This window comes from Athene noctua, chromosome 18, assembly GCF_965140245.1.
Source record: "Athene noctua chromosome 18, bAthNoc1.hap1.1, whole genome shotgun sequence".
In the NCBI taxonomy this organism is placed as follows: Eukaryota; Metazoa; Chordata; class Aves; order Strigiformes; family Strigidae; genus Athene; species Athene noctua.
This window is the reverse complement of record NC_134054.1, coordinates 13,294,338-13,312,492: the sequence shown is the minus strand read 5'-3', so window position 1 is coordinate 13,312,492 and position 18,155 is coordinate 13,294,338. Positions and strand designations below refer to the sequence as shown.

The 18,155-nt window shown below is 53.2% G+C and overlaps 1 protein-coding gene across 3 annotated transcripts in view; it reads left to right on the top strand.

Moving 5' to 3' along the window:
* Positions 1-18,155, top strand: part of SLC39A11 (solute carrier family 39 member 11) — a 434,680-nt gene that overhangs the window by 6,226 nt on the left and 410,299 nt on the right. For all 3 annotated transcript variants that reach the window (XR_012634741.1, XM_074921803.1, XM_074921804.1), the window contains exon 4: positions 3,490-3,648. Coding sequence is in view for 2 of the 3 variants with exons in the window: in XM_074921803.1 (XP_074777904.1) it covers positions 3,490-3,648 (159 nt within the window). In the remaining variant the exon portion in view is untranslated. The remainder of the gene's footprint in view (positions 1-3,489; positions 3,649-18,155) is intronic.

The following is an 18,155-nucleotide window of genomic DNA, read 5'->3' as shown; positions in this document are numbered from 1 at the left end:
AAAGTGTCCTGCCAGTCTCTCACCTTCTGCTTTGCTTTCCCGTCCTGCCATGGGGATCTCCTTTGCTTGTAAGCAGTTTGGGTTTTCTGATCCACACACCGTTAATGTGATGTTTCCCTTGAAGCTGCTGTTCTCATCTCGACGATCTCGTGGGAGCGCCATGAGTCGTTGACGCTTGTAGCGGACGAGATAAGGGTTTTAATTTTGATGATACCAGACTCGGGTGTACAGGGGCTCTCTCCCTCACCCTGGGCTGCAGCAGGACCAGCTATGGTTGGGCAGAAAGATCATTGCCCTGTTTATTCTGTATTTGCAGAAAAAAAAACCCCTGCGCGGCTCTGGAGCTGCGTGGGCAGAGCTGGGGCGGTGCTGGCTCTGTGGTCTGGCTGGGGGGAGTGTTGGCACTGCGGCGTTTGGGAGAGCCCAGACTGGGCACCCACATCGGGTCCCTTCCTGGAAGGGGAACCTGGTGCCTGGGGGTCAGACCCCTCGACCCCTGGGAGCGGTGTTGGGGCACGGAGTGGTTATGGTGTGTTTTGAGGGCTCCCCATCAGCGGGAGGATGCAGACCTGGATTCAGTCGTTGTCCGTGGCACGAGGCAGTCTGGTTTTGAGCCTGGGTTTTGTCTCCGGTTACGCTGACATATCCCAGGGAAAGGTTTGGGCTCCCCGCAACCCGGGGATGCTTTAGATACGCAGCTGCCTTCTGCGTGCTTCCTCCTCCCCCATCGACTGCAGCTTGTTTTCCCAAGAGCTGGCGGATTTGTGGTGGTGTTACATCTTGGCTCTGGAGCATGAAGTCTCTTTGCAAAAATCGCCAGATCCAGTTTGGCAGCGAGTGCGTGTCCTGGTGCCAGCGAGCCGATGTGCTGCGGGTCCCCTGGTCTCCGTCTTGGTTGAACAGAGCAGGGCTGGTGTGAGGGCAAGACTTTATGTGGAAAATTGTCCTCGCTCCTGAAGTAGCATCATGTTTTACTGACCTGAGGAGAGCTCAGGCAGGCTTTTTCTCTTTTATTCCTGCCTTTGACACCAGCTTGCTCAGTGGCATTGGTGGGGTTTGTCCCTGGCTGGACAATTACAGAGATTTGAAATAAATAGAGTGTGATTTTTGTTCCTTAAATCAAGTCGCTGGCAGAAATCCTCACCCTTTTGTTAGTTCACAAGCATCATCTGATGAGGGATGCTGCTGAACCAGAGGGTCAGTGCCAGCGCAGATGCTGAACAGGGTGGGCAAGAGCACCCTTGAGCGAGGCTGCTCCCAGGCAAACCCACGTCCCTAAACCCGTGCCTGAGCTTAGAGATGGGCTGAGGGGAGTCACGGGGACATCCTCACCTCTGCTGCAGGGCGATGACTTCCAGCTCCCCCACTAAGTGGGGTCAAGGGGTTTCTTTGCGTAAAAGGGTGTAGGAATAAAGCGCTTTTCCTTCCCAAGCGAGTGAAGGTGGTTGGTGCAGCCCAGCAGTTTGCTCCTTCAGTGGTGGAGCTGGGGTGGCTTCAGGCTCCGTCATCATCTGCCCCCGGAGCCCGTGTGCAGCGAAGCTGGTGGGAGCTCCGCTGCTGCCTTCGGTGGTGACGGGATCTGGAGGCTGAGCAGTGTCAGGCCTCTGTTTTCCATGGGGAAATGATATCTTAACATAAGATGACAATATAATTCTGCAAAGCCTTTCCCTGTTGCTTGTGTTTCCATGTTGGGGTGTGTGGTTGTTTTTTAAAGGAGGTGGCATTTGAAATATGAAGTTTGACAGCCGTGGTTAAGCCTGACATGACAGCCTGCTTTCTTCTTACTCATAGCGAGCTGAGATTTACACAATCCCTCAGGGACTGGTGTCTACAGCAATAGGCATCTCGTTCCTTTGTTAAAAGTGATTTAAAATGTAATAGTTTGTTACGCGCTTCTCTTCCGGCGAATACAGAGCGAGCTGAGCAGCATCTCCTCTGAGCACCCTGCAGCCGGGCTCCGTGGGGGGGTGGCTGGACGGAGACGTGGGGTCACCCTTCTTCACAGCATCCCTCTCGCTCCTGTCTGCGGGCTCGCTTCGCCTGTTCCCGCTGGATCCCCATCCCGCCCCCCTTTCTCCTCCCCTTTGCTGCGCTTCCCTGCTCGTGGGCAGCGCGGAGCGTCGCCCCGTCCACCCCGAGGCCGTGGCAGGGCAGCGGGTGCCGCCGCTTCTCCGCCCTTGCTGGCGCAGACGGTTTCCCGAAGCCGAACACAGATCTCGGTGTGATTTTTAAGCCCATCTGTGCTTGTCTCGCTGACTTGCTTCCTCCCGGTGTGTGGTGGGACCCGTGCCCAGAGCTGGTCACAGCTGAGCTCCCGCGGAGCTGAACGGCTGCAGGGAGGGAAACCGGGGCCAAGGCTGCCGAGGGCGTTGCGCTGGGCTGATGACTTTTTAATTAACCCAGCCTAGTACGTCAGGCAGCAGAGAGGAAGGGATAAGGTGATAAAATGCATGTTAATATTATGTTCTTTACTGTAAGGTTGTGAAACTGGTGCCTGCCTTGGCTTTTTGTTCTCCACACTGGGTAACACCCTGAGCAACCTCTTGGGCTCGGAGATCCCCACAAGTCTCAGATTCTGTTTCTCTCTGGTCTTTTGTGTCACTGTTCCTTCTCCCTCCCTGCTAAGCAGCAAGCAAGCAAAAACCCAGTCTGCTACTGGAAAGGTTTATTGTCCTGGTGCATTGGTCAAACACCGCAGTAGGACTTGGGCAGCGCTGCTCAGTGTTCGGGATGGGAACCTGTCCCCTCTCAGCCTGGGCCCTCTCCTCGGGCGCTGGGGCAGGACCAGCCCAAGTGTTGCTCTGAGCAGAAGCAGGGGATTTGCAAAGCCCTCGTGCTGCCGTGGTTTTGGTCTGGGGTAGCAAGATGGGGACCTTGGCAGCTAGGCTTAAATCTGCGTAGCGAAGCTGTGGGTGCCCTCAGCTAGCTTGGAGATGACTCTTTGGCTCCAGGCATTATCCAATTTTTTTAATTTTTTTTTTTCCTGCATGAGATCAGGGCTGTGTGTCCATCCTCCCCTGCCTGCTCTGTGGAGAAGCCCAGAGCTGGGTGCAGGAAGGATTGGGTTCACCCCAGTTTTGGCTGGGCTGGGGTGGCCGGCAGAGCCACGGACTCACTCCTCTCGCTGCAGAACACCCGAGGAGAGGGCGGTTTCCCTGCCCCTGCTCTGCTGCTGTTCCCATTTGAAGGGCTGTGGTGGCTGTGCTAATCCCACCGAAAATCGCCCTAATGAGCTCGTGTTGCTCGTTTGCTGCCTTGGGCTTTTGAGCCGAGAAAAACGCTCTTGGTGAAAATGGGGAAGAACCTCACTCCTGCATCCTCCGGTGCCGTGTCCCACCGGGAAGCGGCTTTTGATGGCTCTGCTGGGTTGTGATGGCCCCACAGCTCCTTGGAGTCTCCTTGGAAGGAGGGTGGGCTGCTGGCAGAGGCGCCGGATCCTCGCGGTGTCGGCGCCCACACGGTTCTCACCGCTCCCCTCCTGTCTCCCAGGTCATGCTGGCCGCTTCCTACTGGTCCCTCCTGGCCCCGGCTATCGACATGGCCGAGGAGTCCGGCAGCTTTGGAGCCTTCGCTTTCTTCCCGGTGGCCGTGGGCTTTGCTCTGGGAGCAGCTTTCGTGTACTTCGCCGACCTGCTCATCCCGGCGCTGGTAAGTGGCTGTTCCTGGGCTGGGGGGTTCCGCTCTTCCTGCGGCTCTGCCGTGACAGAAGCTGGATACAGATTGGTTTCCATCACAGATTTAATGAAACTGTGTTTTCTCAAGACCCTGGGTGGCTCTGCCAGTGCTGAATGCAGCTTTAGGCTGTCTGTGCTCTTTTTTTTTTTTTTTTCCTCTTCCCATCTTCCCATTTCTTTTTTTTTTTTTCCCTTCACGCTTCTGCTTTTGTTCTTTTAACTGGCAACACTTTGCAGACAGTTCAGGTGTGACCTTCTGTTTCAGCCCAGGGGTTTAATTTGCAGAGCTGCCAACCCTCTAAGCGTTTCAAAATTGAATGAACCATCCTACTGTCAAAGAGTATTATTAAAAAAATAAATAATTTGGAAGCTGTTGGATTTTTACAGCTGGAAACACAAGAATGGCTTAGTCAGTAAAGATATTTCCAAAAATTCCCAAAGGGCTTTTGAAATTTTTTTTATTTATTTTAGTGGAAGGGGGGATTCTCTGTGGTTATGAGTGAGGAGTGTGAGGTTTTCCATTTGAAGCGTGGTACGGCTGGTTACCCCAGTGTCCAGGGGAGCCCACAGCGTCGGCCTGCCCCTCTCCCTTTCTTTCCGAGCCTCTCGTAGCAAACACATCCAGTCAAACTGATCCTCAGCATCGAAGAAAATGGCTTGATATTACGTTGTGTTACTTCCAGTGCAAATGGATGCATTAGAGTCGAGAACAAATAAACGAAATAACAGCGGTGTCAGGTGGCTGAAAGCCTGACCCATTCCGTGAGCTCTGCCTGCCCGTGTCCTGCCTTTTCTTGGGGTTCCCAAACCCTTTGCAGGATGCGATGAGGGGCTGGGGGCTGCCGTGGGGTGGCTGGTTGCCATCAAACTCTGCTTTTTTGTCCTTCTCTTCTCAGTACCCTGAGGTCTCTTCCCTGCGTTGGCCGTCGTGGTGATGGCCCTTGTTACGAGGTGCTGGATGGGGCTGGGGATGTGTTTGATCAGCTGCCCGAAGCTGCTGTTTCCCAACAGGGTGGATAAACAGTTGCACCACAAAACCCGCTTCTTCCTGACGGCCGGCGTTCTTCTCTGCTGCGTTTTGAAATGGGAGCGTGGGGAGGTGGAAGTGTTGGGGGAGGGAAATTCTTGCATTGCAAAGAGCAGGATGGAGCGGTGACACCGGCAGCCTGCATGCACGGTGGCGAGGGCGATGGTCTTGTGACACAATATTTATATAAAATACACAATTATACCTTGCCTTTAATCCAGTTCAGACACCGATGGAAGAGGAGCTGTTGCCTCCCCTGGCTCGACACGGCTGTGTGCCTGCTGTGGGAGAGCATGTGCCACCGCACGCTTGTCCCATGGGAGTTTTAGACTGGCTCTGAGGAAGGATTTCTGTGCAGAAGGGGCTGTTGGGCGTTGGAATGGGCTGCCCAGGGCAGGGGGGAGTCCCCGGGATCCCTGGGGGGGTTGAAGAGTCGGGCTGAGCCAGCGCTGAGGGATCTGGGGGAGTTGGGAAGGGTCAGGGTGAGGGTCATGGCTGGGCTGGAGGAGCTTCAGGGGCTTTTCCAGCCCAGATGATTCTGTGAAATGCAAAACGCTGCTTGTCCTTCCCCCGCAGAACCCGGGCAGGGTCAGGAGAGCTGGCGGGGGGCTCTGGTGCTCCCTGAGCAGAGGCAGCAGTGCTGGCTCCTGGGGCTGCTCGGAGGGCAGGGGATGGGGCTTTGGGGGTGCTTTAGGAAGAGGAGAGGTACCCAGAGGTGGGGAAGTTCCGAGGAATGCTGCGCGAGGAGCACGGGCCGAGGTTAAAGCTGAATGCATTGAAATGAAAACTCAGCGAGTGGCTGGTCAGTCCGGAGCCACCCCTGGGGCTGTGCTGGCGGGGAATTTGGCTCAGGATGCCTCTCCCTTCACTTGGAGCCCAGATTTCTCTCTCAGGAGCCAGCGCTGCTCTGACAAGGATTTTTAAACCGTTGCGTTTCACTTCCAACAAGCCTTGCTTCTTTCTAAATCAGTTAAAATCTCAGGGTTGGTGTCTTTTTTTCCTCCCCCATGTAAAGTCAGGCGGGGAAGGGATGCTGGTGGGAGCGTGGGGCTCGCTGCCCCTGGGGGGGGGCAGGATGAGAGATCCGTTTTTAGCAGGTTGCTCTTTGCACGGGGAGCTCGCCCGCTCTGCCTGGCACTCCTCCATAATTGCTTTGCTGGATAGCAACAGGTAGTAAAAGCTTCTAATGCCTCCTTATCACCCCGGCCCTGCTCCCTGGGGAGGGAGCAAGGCTTCGCTGGTGCTGCTGCCCCCCCGGCAGCGGGGTGGCTCCCGGGGTACCCCAGTGTTTGCTCAGTGGCAGGGCTGGGGCCGGCGGGAGGGTTAAACCTCCAAGACAAACCGGTTAATGACGCCCAACAGCTGTAGTCATTAAATTGCTTACAAAAGACAGATCTAATCTATTACATCTTTATCGTTGGTTTCCCCGTGTGAAGCCTTTAACGTGTTTGTTCATCCTTTAGCTGGGTTTACGGAGGAGACGCTGGGCTGGTGGAGGACAGCAAACCCCAGCGGGGCGTTCGGGCGCGCTCGGGGAGCGAGACCATCGTGGAAACAGACCTCGGGAGTGTTTAAAAAAGGGGCTCTTCCTTATTTTGGCAACCACCTCCTCGCACGTCGGGTTCAGGCAAAGTGTGTCTTTACCAGCTGCGCTGGGTTCGGTGGCTGGGGACGCGGTGGCAGAGCTGGGTCTGCAGCAGGACGTTGCTATAGTTTCTGGAATATCTGAAACCACTAACGAACAGCCCGTCTGTCTCTTCCTCCTGTGGCCCCGGTGATACTGCAATGAGTTCCCCTTCTTCCTTCACTTTTAGTTTAAACTTACAGCTACTTTTTAAAATAATAACGTGACTTTCAACTGGTATTTGAGGAGGTTTCTGGATGGAGAGGGGCAGATGATGGGGGGTGAATGAGACACTATTGCCTGTACTAAAAAGAGTTGGGACTGAGGGTCTTTAAAGCCAAGACCTGAAGCCTTTGAGGGAGAGTTTACTTAAAAATACTGCTCAGTGCAGCAGGTCCATGATTGCCAAGTAGCTATTTTGGGTCTACTATAACGCAGAAGAATGCTGGAATTAAACAGTGGTATTCTCATCCTTCAAATCTGTCTTGCAGCTCTGCTGACTTGGCTGGGTTTTGTTCAGAGTGTGATGTTTTATTGGGATTCCATGATGGGTTTCTTGCTCTGGCTTCTCTCTTCCTGGAGGAATCCTCTCCAGAGGACGCATCCAGCCCTGCAACAAGGGAGATTCAGGCTGGACATTAGGAAAAAATTTTTCACAGAAAGAGTGGTCCGAGAGTGGAACAGGCTGCCCAGGGAGGGGGCAGTCCCCATCCCTGGGGGGGGGTTCAGGGCCGTTGGGATGAGCTGTGGGGGGATGTGGGGTAGGGGAGAACTTTGTAGAGTTGGGTTGAGGGTTGGACTCGATGATCCTTGAATGATTCTGTGTGTGGGGGGGACACTCTGGTTTTCAGACAGTCCGCGCCTGCTTTTGCCCCTGTTTTTTCACATGCACGTGTGTTGCCTTTGTCTTCGAGCTGCCGGATCCCCACGACCTCTCCCAGTGGTGCTGTCGGGGCTCCCACGAGTGTTCCCGTGCCGGGTGGGCTGCTGAATGCGGGCACAGCGGAGCTGTGGCTGCCAGGAGCTCCCTCGCTCCTGCCTTTTCCAGATCGCTGCCCTTAAATGCTCCTCTGAGCAAGCAGGAATTCACAGACGGGCTGCTGGTGGTGCTGGGAAGGTGGCAAGGGCAGGGAAGAGGAGAAGGCAAACTGCCCGTGGCGGGAGATAACAAATCCCTCGTGGGCTGCGCGTCAGCTCGGCCGTACCTGCCTGCCCACGTGCGTACACGTTTCCTATTAACTGCCTTATTCTTTCCGCTTCCCGGCTGCGTGACGTCCTCTCGGCTCTGCGATCATTACATTAAATAGGATAATGAAGCTTAATCGGCTTCATCTCCTCTACCTCGGGGCTTCATTTTGCTCAGAAACATCTGTCGGCGCACAGGGAGCGGCTCGACGGCTCCCGTCGTGGTGGGTGCAGCTCTGCCGCTGGGTGCTGCGGCATGTGGGGTCTCCCTGGGAGAGCTGAGCAGCGTCTGAGGGGGAGGGAGAGGAGGGCAGATGTTTCAGGAGAACCAGGAGTTAATATATAATCCAGGGAGAGAACTGATGGGCCATTATTCAGTTATAACTAGGAGCCTGCCAATACTTCTTGTGTAAAAGATGATCGGGGACGGGAGGATGGAGAGCCAGGGCTGTAATTCTGTCCTGGAAATACCATCTCAATTGGATTTTTAAATTATTTTTTCTTGTCAGCTAGATACAGGGCTTGTTGTTTTGTGGTTTGGTTTGGTGTTTTTTTTTTTTTTTTTTTCCTGAGTACAGAGTAAATCAATAAAGCCGCGTGTGACGGGTGGACGGTTCCTCAGATTTTAAAACAAATAGTAACTAAAGTACCTTTTAAAAGCCTTTTGCCTGGGTTGGCGTGTGCTTCGCAGGTGCCAGCGTTGGCCCCTCGTGCTGCAGGAAGGACCAGCACGGCCCAAACCCTTGCCTGGGATCCCAGGCTTGTGTTTCATACCCATTTGGAAATATTTTGGGCTGTGGTTCGCAGCTGCGTAACGGTTTTCACGAGCAGGCTGAGGATCTTCACGTGGGATGGATGAGAGTGGGGCGGGTGCACGTGTGTGGATGTTTATAGTAGGAGGCTGGATCCCCTTAACCCTCTCAAAACACAATTGCATTGTGCTCTTGCCCTTTCCTATTTTTGCAAATCGAGGCTTGCAAGCTTTTTTTGGAATATAATCTAGGATTGGGCAATTTGCACGGTGAATTTTAGGCTATTTTTGGCGAGCACCCTTGGGAAGGGTTTGAGAACTTGATAAACAGATATCCAAGGGATACTCTCGTGTTTAATAACGTTGGTGTCTGTCGTTTGGCTCCGAATGTGCCTCAAGGATGTGTATTTTGCTTTCTAAATCTGTGCAAGTCACGTATCGGAGGGGAAAGCTGAGAATAGTATGTGGCTGGTAAAGCTGCGGGAGGGGGGGGAGAGACCATCACGCCCGCTCCGGGCATAGTGGTGTGTTGTTTCAAACTGCAATTTCTTTCTCGGTGCTACCCCACAGCTGGCTTAGACCAGGGGAAGCAGCTTTTTGGGGGGGACTAGGTAGTGATTCCTAGCACGTACCTGGTATAGCGGGGTAACTGGGGGTGCAGTTGGAGGGTGTTGGGGATCCTCCCGGCTCGGCGTACGTGCTCCCACCCGGTGAAGATGGAATTAATGCTGCTCTCCCTTCTGGTTTGCGTGGAGCTGGATTTGACGGGTTAATTATTTCATGAGGCAGGAAAAATGCGCTGGGTCTTGTCGCTGGTGTTAATTTATAATCGGAATAAAGGTTCCTCTTATGCAATTTGCTAATTCCTCTGAGACATGCCCATCACAAGTTCCCATTTTAATGTGCTTTTTCCTGTTCATCTGTGACTCCTAGAAAGTTAATTAGCTGCACATCCTCGTTGCCGTAGTAGGTAGAGGCTTTTTTGATTCGAGCATTCACCAAGGGACGTGCCTGTGTGTGGGGCACGGGTATTTTCTGGCTTATTAAATTTTTGAGCGTGGAACTGAACCACTGTCCAGAGCGTCCCGGGGACTCGGGCGCGGTGGCTTGGGTGGCATCTCAGCCTGGCAGCTGCGTGTCTTGGGCCGTGTAATCTTGGGGGAAATGATCAAATAAAGGCCTTCCAGGGAGGTGACTTTGGTGGTCTGGGGCATGCAAACCGACCCTTTTTTACATGCAGACTGTGTTCGGTCTCTCCCCAGGAGCAGTCCTGGCAGCCCTGCCTGCTGGCTCCCGCTGCCTGCAAAGCCTTCCTGCACCTCAGCATTGCCCTCCCGGCGGGACCTGGGCTGGGTGGGGATGCCTGGGGGCCGAGAGTGGGGCTGCCCTGAGCTGGGGGCGATGCAGCCCCTCTGCCATGGCTTTGATACCCCTCGTCGCTGCCCCCAGTCCAGCCCAAATCGGTGTTTTGCTTGTGCAGGGGCTGCCTTTGCCTCTCAGGGTGGGCGAGGATGGGCCGGAGGGACTCAGTTGACAAGGACTAGTGGAAGCTACAGCTTGACTTGTGCATTCCTGGTTTGCTCTGATTTCCTTTGCTTAGAGGAAAATAAATAGCAGCCCTTCTGTTTGTTTTGATTTATTTTTTTTTTTTTAAGGCATTCTGGCCCTTTTCCACTGGCTCTAGCAGGAAGGAAGAATCTGGCTCTGATGACTGAGGAAGGGAAACCTTTTTTTGGGAGCCTCGTCAGGGAACGTAGCAAAGCCTTTTGTCCTTTCCCTTGTAGCTCTAAATAAATCGAGAGTATCTTTGCATGAGTTTTATTAATTTATAAAAGAAACGCAACCCAACTCTTCCCCAGGGCCATCTGTGGAAGGGGATGGATCCATGTGGGCCTGATGCTTGGGACTGCAGGTAGGTGACAAGGGTGGGATTTCAAATGTGATCCCTGGTGCTGACCACAAAGCCCACCCATGGGATCCTCTGAAAGTCTCTTGTTAGTGCCATTTCTCAAGGCTGGCACCCAGAAAGCCCTAAAGGTTTCTTTAAAATCTGTTTGCCCGTATGATCTGTGGAAAGCCTGCTGCCTCCCACCCCTTCCCTGCCCACGTGCAGTGGTTTTAGTCACTGCAATCCAGTTGTTGCTAGATAGAGTGAAATTATTTGCAAAAAAAAGCACAAAGTTGTAATTATACTAATTTTCAGAAAAGCATTTTGTTTTATTAATGGAGGTAAAGAGTTATTAACTTCCAGAGTGCAATTTGTCAGCTGCTCTTAATTATAATTCTCTGTCTTATTATGCATTAAACATTTAGAGAAAAAAAAAAAAAAACCAAAACCCATTACATTTGAAGCCCTAAAGCTAAAGAGCAGAGATGCTTTGAATCCAAGGCAGGGTTAAATTCCCCTTCCACCCTCATTAGATTTACCGGACAGTTATTAACTGCCCTGCCAGCAGAGAAATCGGGGAGCAGTTTGAGGCAACCGGGAGCAGTTTGACAAAATCAGGAGCAGTTTGACGGCGCTTGCAGCAGCGTGGCTCCGCGGGCTGACAGCGGGGTCGCATGGGAAGCGAGGAGGTGAAAAAAAAATCACTGTGTAAAACAGCAGAGACTGAGAAAACCTGGCTTAATTCTTCATTCTGTGAGCTCCTGCGCTGGTTGTGCGTTTCCCCCGTTCCCTTCTCCGGTGCCCGCGATAAAGCCGCTTTCCCCCGCTCACCTCGAGCGGGTATTACCGACTGATAAGGCTGGTAATGCAGTGTGGGGCTTTTCTCTCCTCCGTGGCTCAGCCTTTGCTGATTGAATTTCAATTACTGTTTGGGGCCTGGCTCAGAATTGTAAAAGAGGATAAATTTTCCAAAAGGAAGAGCACGCTGGAATACCAGATCTCCAGAGTCTGGCTGGCACTGCGGGGAGGGATGCATCGCTCTTGGGGGGGTCTGCTGGATCCTGGATGTTTTTGCTGATGGAATTTGAGCGCTCTTGTTGTAATGTTAAGTTTTCGTCCTGGAATAAGCAGAAAGCAGGCAGCAAGCTCCCAGGGGGGAGAGCAGGGTGGGGGTGCTGACCCACTGCCCACAGCTGAGCGTGGACCGGAGGGGATGGGGACGCTCTGAGTGCCCTGAGGTTGCACCCCAATTTCAGGTGGGATGGGCTCTGTTGGTGGGAGCCTCCTGGGCTCCAAGAGTGATGCTCAAGGAACTTCAAGCTCCCTTCCGTGCTGCAGCGCTTCTCTGCACCCTGCCCGCATCCAGGCAGGCTCGGGGAAGGAGTTGGGAATCCTCTGCCTGCCTTTCCTGTGCCAGTGGATGGCAAAGAGCCGCTCCTGTAGCATCCCAGCTCTTACTCCAAACACCTCAACGAGGCCCCGTTTATCCGCGGGCACGCCGAGCGCTACGGCTGGTTCCTTGGCTGTTCTTTGATCTTAAAATCTGCCGTTGAATTCGCTCATAGCATAACCCCAAATTAATGCCTCCACTGTGAAAAGTGAACCTGCCATTAAAATGACAGAGAAGCAGCGAGCGAGGTTGCAATTGGTTGGGTGGTGAATGTCAGGGAGAGGAAAGCTGTTTTCATGTAGATCACAGAAAATATATACGCACAGATCTATAACTGCAGCACAATGCCAGCTTGCTCTCAGGGTAAACTCTGACTCACCCAGACTGACTTGCCATTCCTGTCTGCTTTGAAGACGAGCTGTAAGGAGTCAGTTTGGTGTCTCTCCTGGGTGCGTGTCCCTGGGGAGGACGGGCCCCTCCCCATGGCGGTGGTTGCAGCGGATGGGTCAGTGGCTGCCTTGGGATGCTTGGTGGCCACCCCTCGGGGAAAATGTGGTATAAAACAGACACTTGCTTTCCATCCGGGGGAACCTTGCGCCTTATTAATGGGTTGACGACCTGCTGGAGAATTGGGGGGAAAAAACGGCATGTTTGTTCCTTTCTGCTCAGCGTGGCCGGGGCTCCTCTGCCAGTGTTGGGACCCTGGGCGTGTTTTTTGTACCCACTTGATGCTCGGGGCACGTGGCAGTGGGGTAGTGTGACTGTGTCACCCCCCCGCAGGGGTGCGTCAGGGTGTGAAAATCTTCCTGGTGTGTTTGCCTGTCTCCCCTCATCATGCTCTAATTGTCAATGAGGTGGTGAAAGTGATGTGACTTTAATCTGTTGTCAGTAGGCTTCAGAGCTAATGCAGATTGAAAAACCGACTGCATGAGCCTCCTCTTTGTGTTTCGGGCTACCTGCGGGCTTGAGAAAGCATCTTGCTGGTTGCTCACATTTCCAATGTGTTTTTTTAAGGCCTGTCAAGACTTTATAGGTGAGGTACTTACTGCACATAAAAATAAATGCTACGAGGGCCGACTTCAGCGCTTGATTTCTGGTCTTTAGGTTGTCTGGTTGGAGTCCAGCGCCCAGATGATTTACCTGTGAAAGCTTAGGATGAGCCTTGCCTGTGGGGGTGACGGGGGGGGGGCAGGAACCAGCCCGTTCCCCAGCTCGGAGTTCAGCCGTGCCCCGTGGGACAGTCCTGAGCTTCCAAAGGAAGGGAGGATGGTTAGCTTCTTGGTGGCGGTAATCAGGAAGTGCCTTGTCCCTTATTACGCCTCTCTTCTGTGATGAATTCACAAATTAATTGCACTAGCTGCAGAGAATGAAGGGCCTCTCTGTGGATTTATTGTGCTGCGCTTCAGGAAGGGGTTTGAGGCTCCTCTGGCTCTGCCGTGGCTCCTGCAGACAACCAGGGGAGTCAGCGTCTCTCTTGGGCTTTGGTGCTATTTTGGTAATTATGGGATGTGCAAGATGCGGAGGGGAGAAAAAGAGCAGAAACTATGTCGTTGGGAATGAGCTGGTGCTCGGGGGGCTGGGGGGAGAAGGGGCTGTGCCCCAGCAGTGCTGCTGCTCCATCCGTCTGCCGGGGACTCGTGCGCGTCCGCGTCGCTAATTGCAGGTCTAAAGGAAGTTGTGTTTTAATGTAACGTAATTAGGTAGCGCTGGCATGGTGTGGCTCTTCATTTGAGGGGTGATGGATCTCTAGCTGGGCCCTGCTACATCCCGCCAGCCCTCCGAGGAGCCCTCCCGTTCCCCTCCCAGGGCTCCCCACATCCCACCCCCCTGCAGCAGCCGCCGGGGCTTTGTTCCCCTTTTCCCATTAATTCAATTTGCACTGATAGCAAATCATTACTGAGGAGCATATTGTGTAAAAATGAGCTGTTAATTGAAGTTTTGTTTGCTTTTTCTCTTACCCTTGCAAAAAGCCTTGCATGATAAAGGACTGTAAAAATACATGTTGCCATGCTACAAGTATACAAGGTGGGAAGGGGGCAGGGAGAGAGAAAAAAGGCAAAGCTGGTCTCCATTAGACTTTAATAAGCATGTGGAGAAAAAGCTCTTGTTAATCCCATCTGAGGCTTAAAGGTTTATTGCTAACAATTAAAATCTCATATTGTAGTGCTGACTCGATGCCACAAACCTCTCTGCCGCGTCCCGCTGAGCAAGCCGCAGGCGTCGGGGTGGTGGTGATATATGGGGCAGCCCTTGGGAAAATATCCCTTGGGACAATATCCCTTAGGATATTTTGAGCTTGGCTGCATATAAAATATCCCTTAGGATATTTGTGAGCTTGGCTGTAACAGGCACAACCGGGACTGTGTATGCATCCTGACTGGTTTTGGTGGGCAGCACTATGTGTGCTCCAAAACTCTTCCTGAAGCAACCAGTTCTTTGAAAAATAAATTTACTGGTGGTGTTTTGAGGTTTCTCCAGGCTTCTTGGTGGACAGGAGGTTGGTGACATGAAACCCGTCTCCCGCTGTTGCAGAGGTGGGTTTTGTTTGTTTAACAAGCTGTCTGTTTTTTGTTTGGTTTTTTTTCGCTAGGTCTCAAGGCAAAAGCAGCGAAAACATTCCCGTGCTTTTGTTTTTGTAATGGCAAAGGTTACAAAAATCACTTCCTTTCTGCCATGTAAAACATCCATGTTGCAAAACATCACGTTTTGTAACAAACCTCCTGGGTTTCCCGAGGAGCCTGGGAATTGCCCGCGTGTTCCCCCCTCCCGGGCAGCACTTGTCCTGGCCCCATGCTGCCGGGGCAGCCGCCTTCCCAGACCTGCTGCCAGCAACATTCCTGTGTTTTTCCTCCCTCCTGGAAAGGCCAAACCCCCAAATGTGCCAATGAGAAAAATCCCTCTGGTTTGTTTTTAACGTGAACGCTGCTTTGACCATAAAGATGGATTGGCCTGTGCCCGTCTCCCCTCGGAGCCCCTCGCGTGGCTCTTGCCGGGGTTTTTTTTGAGGGTTTGGGGTGAGTTTTGATAAACTTGCCTTCCTCTCTCCCTAGGTTTGCCAGATTTAGTGTTTCTGGGTGTGCTTGGCGTTGTCAGATCATGAGAGCGCTGCGGGTTTTGGCACTGCCAAGGGTCTCCCCTCGGCTGCTGCTGGATCAGGCTGGTCCCAGGGGAGTCCCCGTGGCTGGGGCGGCTCCGGGGTCACCCCACAGGACACCCCAGTTGTCCCCACACTCCTGGTGACACAGAAGGGAGGTGATTTATTCCTCCTGCCCTTACAGCACTTCAGTAGAGGCCGGCGATTAAAGCTGCTGTTTGCAATTTTCAAGAATTATGAGTTATCAAAGTGGCTGATAATTAACAGTGAATAAAATGTACTTGCAATAATATTACATTAGTTTCAGATAAACTGATACCAGCCTTCCTTAATATTCACTTAAGCTTCCCTGTTTGCAGTTATTAGGGGAAGGCTCTGGTGTCGTGTTGCTGCCAGCTGCACTGTTGGGATGAGAAAGGTCCCCCAGCCTGATGTGATCTGCTCGTGAGACACTGCCGGAGCAGATCTGCCGTGAAAACGCTGAAATTTTTGCCTATGGATGAACCTTTCCTTCCCAATTCCCGTGGCAGCGCTACCATAGCTACAGGCCTCCTGCCTGCCTTGCCTGCTGCAGGCAGGGCTGTGTGCGGGGCCGGGGGAGGATGAGGGGCTGGAGGAACCAGATGGAAGATGCTCGGGGTGGGGGGGGAAGTGGGGAGCGCCTGGGTCTCCCCCTGCCCCTGCTGCTGTGGCTCCAGAAAAATGTCAGTGGGGCTGGCACGGGGGTCAGGCACTGGGGAGGGCTGTGGTGCTCGGTGTGTTGCAGGATCAGGCCCTTGGAGTCTGATCCTCCTTGGGAAATGGGGTTTCCTGAGGATGCTCCACGTTAAGGGCTGCCAGGTGATCGTTTGGCTCCTAGGCTAGAACTGTGCCTCTGCTCAGGGGCCCCCGCTCCTGCCTGGGGCTGCCAAGCCCCTGCTGGAGGATTTCACAGAACCATCTGGGTTGGAAAAGCCCCTGAAGCTCCTCCAGCCCAGCCATGACCCTCCCCCTGACCCCCCCCAACTCCCCCAGATCCCTCAGCGCTGGCTCAGCCCGACTCTTCAACCCCCCCAGGGATCCCGGGGACTCCCCCCTGCCCTGGGCAGCCCATTCCAACGCCCAACAGCCCCTTCTGCACAGAAATCCTTCCTCAGAGCCAGTCTAAATTTAACATTTAACATTTCCACAGGGGCTCTGACCGTTTTGGAGGAGCTATTCCCAACCAGCCCCCTCCCTGGCTGGGTGAGTGATCCCGACCCAACGCAGCGCTCGGCTCCAGAGCTTCTGCTGCCACTGGGGTTGCGGTGGGACAAGGACACATTTGGGACCTGGTTGTTGGGTTGAGGGCTGGGGTTGGATTTGTAGACCCCAGGAGTTGCTGATGTTTCCCCAGCATCACGAGCACACTTGTGATGCTTCCCACATGCTCATCTTTTCAGTTTGTCTTTGCCTGCTGCTCTATTTTGCAGCACTTTGAGGTTTCGGAGGATGGTTCTGAGCGTGGCCTCTGGTTGTACGTGCTGTGGTTTAGGTTTTACAAAACTTCAGGCCGTTGAAATCTAGAGGGAAAATGGAAGAAATCCATTTTGCAGCATGATAGACAGCGCTGACCCAGCCCTTGTTAGCAAGCCCAGAAAGAACTGCCGTTGGGGTGCCTTGCTGTCTGCCCTGGCAGTGCTGCTGCTCCACTGTTCGCAATCTCCCGATTAAAATGCAAACCGAGATGTACCTGAAACACTTGGAGACGCTTTAACTTTCATATGAAAATAGATTCAGCTTTAAATCTTCCATTACGTGGGGTTTGTTGATGTGGGGTTGGGGTTATGGGCTGTTACTCCGGCAGCTGGAGCCACAGCGGTGGTTCGGGGTGTGCTGGGTGTCCCCAGGCTTATTCCCAATTTATGGGGCACAGTCTGGTCGAAAGGGTTCGGGTGCTGCTGGTGGGACCCAGTTGTGATGCTGAGCAGCTGGACTGGGCTGTACTGGGGCATGGGGCTGCCAGGCACGGTGGGAATAGAAATAGGGGAGCTTTGCTTGTGTCCCGGAGCTGCTATTAATCACAAATGTGACTGCGCCCACTTCAGCGTTGAGAAGGGCTTTTTTTTATTGCGTGGAGTATTTAAGGTTGCGCTTGAGTTGTTGATTTAGTATTTCGACTGGAGGATTGCCAGTGATCCCTGGCTTTGAGAGGAGCCACAATTCCTCTTAAATGCCTGCCTGCTAACTCCCTCCCTTAACCCATCCCTTCATGCCGGGTCAATGTTGACCAAAATCATGCTTTTTGTTTTTTGTTTTCCTCCCCAGAAGAGGTGGGGGAATGTTGCTTTTGAGGACGCTGCGCTGGGGGAACGCGGAGCTGGCTGACCACCTTTGGGGTTGCCTGGTGGCATCCAGTCTTCTGGCAGCACAACTCGCCACAGCCTTTAACCCCCCGTCCCAGGCACATCCTCACCTGCCCAACTTTTTGTGCTTTTTGTGCTTTTCGAGTGAATGCTGGTGTCTGGTCCTGCAGAGCAACACGGAGCCTCTGTAAGGAGCCGCAGCTCAGCGTTGGCTCCAGCACGGTGCTGGGATGGGAAGTGATGTGGCTGGGTGGGGTTTGACTTTTTTTGTATATATATATATATATATATTTTTATTATTAAAAAAAATGCTGTTTGAAATAAGGAGGGCTTTGGAGGAGCGTGGATGTGAGCAGGAGGACCTGCCTTCTGCACCCTGGGCTTCTCCAGGGATTGCTGGTGCCTGAGTCCCCTCCAGGGACTTCAGGAGCGATGTGACCAGCCCAGGGCTCGAGAGATGAAACCAGAAGGTGCTGGGGGAGCACAGGGCAGCTTCCTGCTCTCGGTGGGCTACAAACCTGCTGGCACACGGGGATTTGTAACCAGCGCTGTGCCGGCGGAGGTTCGCTTGGGAGCATCGAGCCCTTGATGCGTTGTTTCAAATAACAAAATACCAGCCTGTTGTTTTACATGCAAATGGGTGCTCTCTGAGAACCGAGTGCTTTCTAAGGGAGCTCTCTTCCTCTCCAATCCGATTTCATGTTTTTAACATAAATCCGTTTATCCGCCCCCGAGAAGCCAGGGGCTGGCTGCTTTGTGGCTGCGCCGCCTTTGTCTCCGTCCCCAGAGGCGTCGGGCTCTGTGCAGATGTGCAGAAGCGGCAAAGCCGAGCGAGCAGCTGAGGCGCAGAGCTCACCATGAGCTCACGGGGGGCTGCAGAGACACGCCGGGTCCCTCCCCACGGCCAGGGCAGCCGCTGACATGGGCTGGGGACGTCCAGCATCTCCCCTTCCTCTCCTTGCTCCCTACCGCTCTTCTTTCCCGTATCGCTTTCTGGTCTCTGAGCTGTTATCACCATCTCTTTTAATAAGCGTGAAATGGGAGCCCCTGGGCACCATCAAAGTCTGGCTTGTTATTGTCTTTTATTGTCTCTGTGTTAGCTCCTGGACAAGTTAGGAACATTTTAAATTTTTTTTTTTAATAAGTTAGTAAAATTTATTCTATTTCTCTTTCCTGTTGAGGTGCTTTCTGCCGTCAC